Here is a 1,948-nt window from a genome sequence, read left to right as displayed (position 1 = left end):
CTCGGCATGAAGGGGGCCCCTCAGTCCTTCAGGCTTTCTTGTTGTGTATATTTGTTGCAGCATTTCTTCTGGCTGCGCTGCTGTCTGCTGCAGCGCATCACTTTGCTTTGCCTCCCCCTTCTCCTGTCGATGCACCCGCAGATGTATTCAGTGAAGGCAGAGCCAAGCTGCTGCTGCAGCCAGCAACACGCAGTGTACGTACACTCGGCAGCTGTGACAATGAAGTTGCTGCGCCGCTGCTGCTGCATGCATACGTGCTCAGGCAGCTCCTCATGCTATCCTACACGCCTCTGTCTCCCAGTGCACAAACTAAAGCGGCAGCAGGGAAAGAAGATGCTGCTGCTTCTGCTGCTGCTGCTGCTGCTGCTGCTGCTGCTGGATCAGCAGCAGCAGGAGAAGAAGCGTCTGGCGCTGCTGCTGATGCTTCTGCTGCAGCAGAAGAAACAGCAGCAGGAACAACTGCAGCAGCAGCAGGAGCGGAGATGCAGGCTGTGGTGGGGCGCGTTAGTTATGTGCTGCTGGTGACGCACAGGCCGCGGGGAAGTGCAGCAGCAGCAGCAGCGGGAGAAGCTGCAGCAGCAACAGAAGAGGAGTTAGCAGCTGCAGCTGCAGCAGNGCAGCAGCAGCAGCAGCGGGAGAAGCTGCAGCAGCAACAGAAGAGGAGTTAGCAGCTGCAGCTGCAGCAGCAGAAGTGAAAGCAGCAGCAGCAGCAGCAGCAGCAACGCGGCTACGACGCATAACTCCTCCCGGCCAGGTGACGGACATTGAGACATGTCTGTGCGGCGTAGTGCAGCAGCACGAGCTGCTGCTGCAGCAGCAGCAGCACCACACAGCAGCAGCATCAGCAGCAGCAGCAACAGGCTTTCATGAGCTGCTGCTGCAGCAGACGCAGGAGGAATTAGGGCCTCTATGCAGCGAGCAGCAGCAGCAGCAGATGTGTGCAGCAGCAATACGAAGAGCAGCAGCACATGACCCCTTCTCTCCATCCGCAGCAGCACGCGCTGCTGCCTCTTTTGAGAGAATCACAGCAGCAGCAGCACCAGCAGCAGCAGCAGCAGAACCAGCAACAGCAGCAGCAGCAGCAGCAGCAGCAGAGAGAGAGATGTGGGAGGAGCTGGAGTGTACGTACACCCCGCGCTCCTTGGGCCTTTCTACTTCTGCTGCTCTCGTCGAGGGCACCCTCGTACCCCGGGTGCAGTGCATGCGCATCACGCGCCACTTCCTGGCGCCCCCCTCTACTGTCGATGCTCTCCTCGGGCTCGCGCTGCNATGCGCATCACGCGCCACTTCCTGGCGCCCCCCTCTACTGTCGATGCTCTCCTCGGGCTCGCGCTGCAGCAGCAGCAGCAGCAGCAGCAGCGGCAGCAGCAGCAGCAGGGAGAAAGCAGTTCAGCTGCTTCGGCTGCTGAGCCCTCGGTGGGGGGTGATGGGGCCCCCTCATCTGGCGATATAGAAGCGGCTGCGCTGCAACACTTGCTGCAGCATGTGGTGCCTCTGCTCTCTCCAGCCCAAGTAGAACGCAGCCGTGCTGCTGCTGCTGCTGCTGCTGCTGCTGCAGCCGCAGCAGCAGCAGCAGGAGACAGAGCCGTGCTGCAGCAGCTGCTGCGCCCCGTGTTAGCTGTAGACACGGGGCTGTGGGGCGGCGCTGCTGGGGGCTTCGCTATGCAGCACGGGGGGCTGCGCACGGCGTTGTATGTGGGCCCCTCGAACTTCACTCTAGAGATTAAACCCCTTCTCTTATCTGCTGCTGCTGCTGGCTGCTGCTGCTGCACTGACACGGGGGCCCCCAGGCAGCAGCAACACGCTGCTAGTTCCAGGGGGGCCCCACACCAGCAGGGGGGCCCCGCAGACCCTGTCCATGCAGAAGAGGGCTCAACGGGCCTGGGCGGACAGAAGGAGGGAGGGGAAGGGGGTTCTGCTGCTGCTGCTGCTGCTGCTCCTGCTGCTG

At 62.0% G+C, this 1,948-nt stretch overlaps 1 protein-coding gene across 1 annotated transcript in view; it reads left to right on the top strand.

Moving 5' to 3' along the window:
* Window positions 1–272: 272 nt before the first annotated feature.
* The window catches only part of EMH_0012060 (uncharacterized protein), a gene marked incomplete at both ends in the record, with an annotated part of 8,120 nt that continues 6,444 nt past the window's right edge, over window positions 273–1,948 (top strand). The window contains 5 exon segments of the mRNA XM_013499434.1: window positions 273–615; window positions 619–663; window positions 916–1,104; window positions 1,199–1,268; window positions 1,272–1,948. Coding sequence (XP_013354888.1) covers window positions 273–615; window positions 619–663; window positions 916–1,104; window positions 1,199–1,268; window positions 1,272–1,948 — 1,324 coding nt within the window.

The sequence above is a fragment of the Eimeria mitis genome, genomic scaffold (genome assembly GCF_000499745.2).
Source record: "Eimeria mitis Houghton genomic scaffold, Emh_scaff432, whole genome shotgun sequence".
Classification (NCBI taxonomy): domain Eukaryota; phylum Apicomplexa; class Conoidasida; order Eucoccidiorida; family Eimeriidae; genus Eimeria; species Eimeria mitis.
The sequence above is the reverse complement of the archived record's forward strand: the minus strand, read 5'-3'. Positions and strand labels throughout refer to the sequence as shown.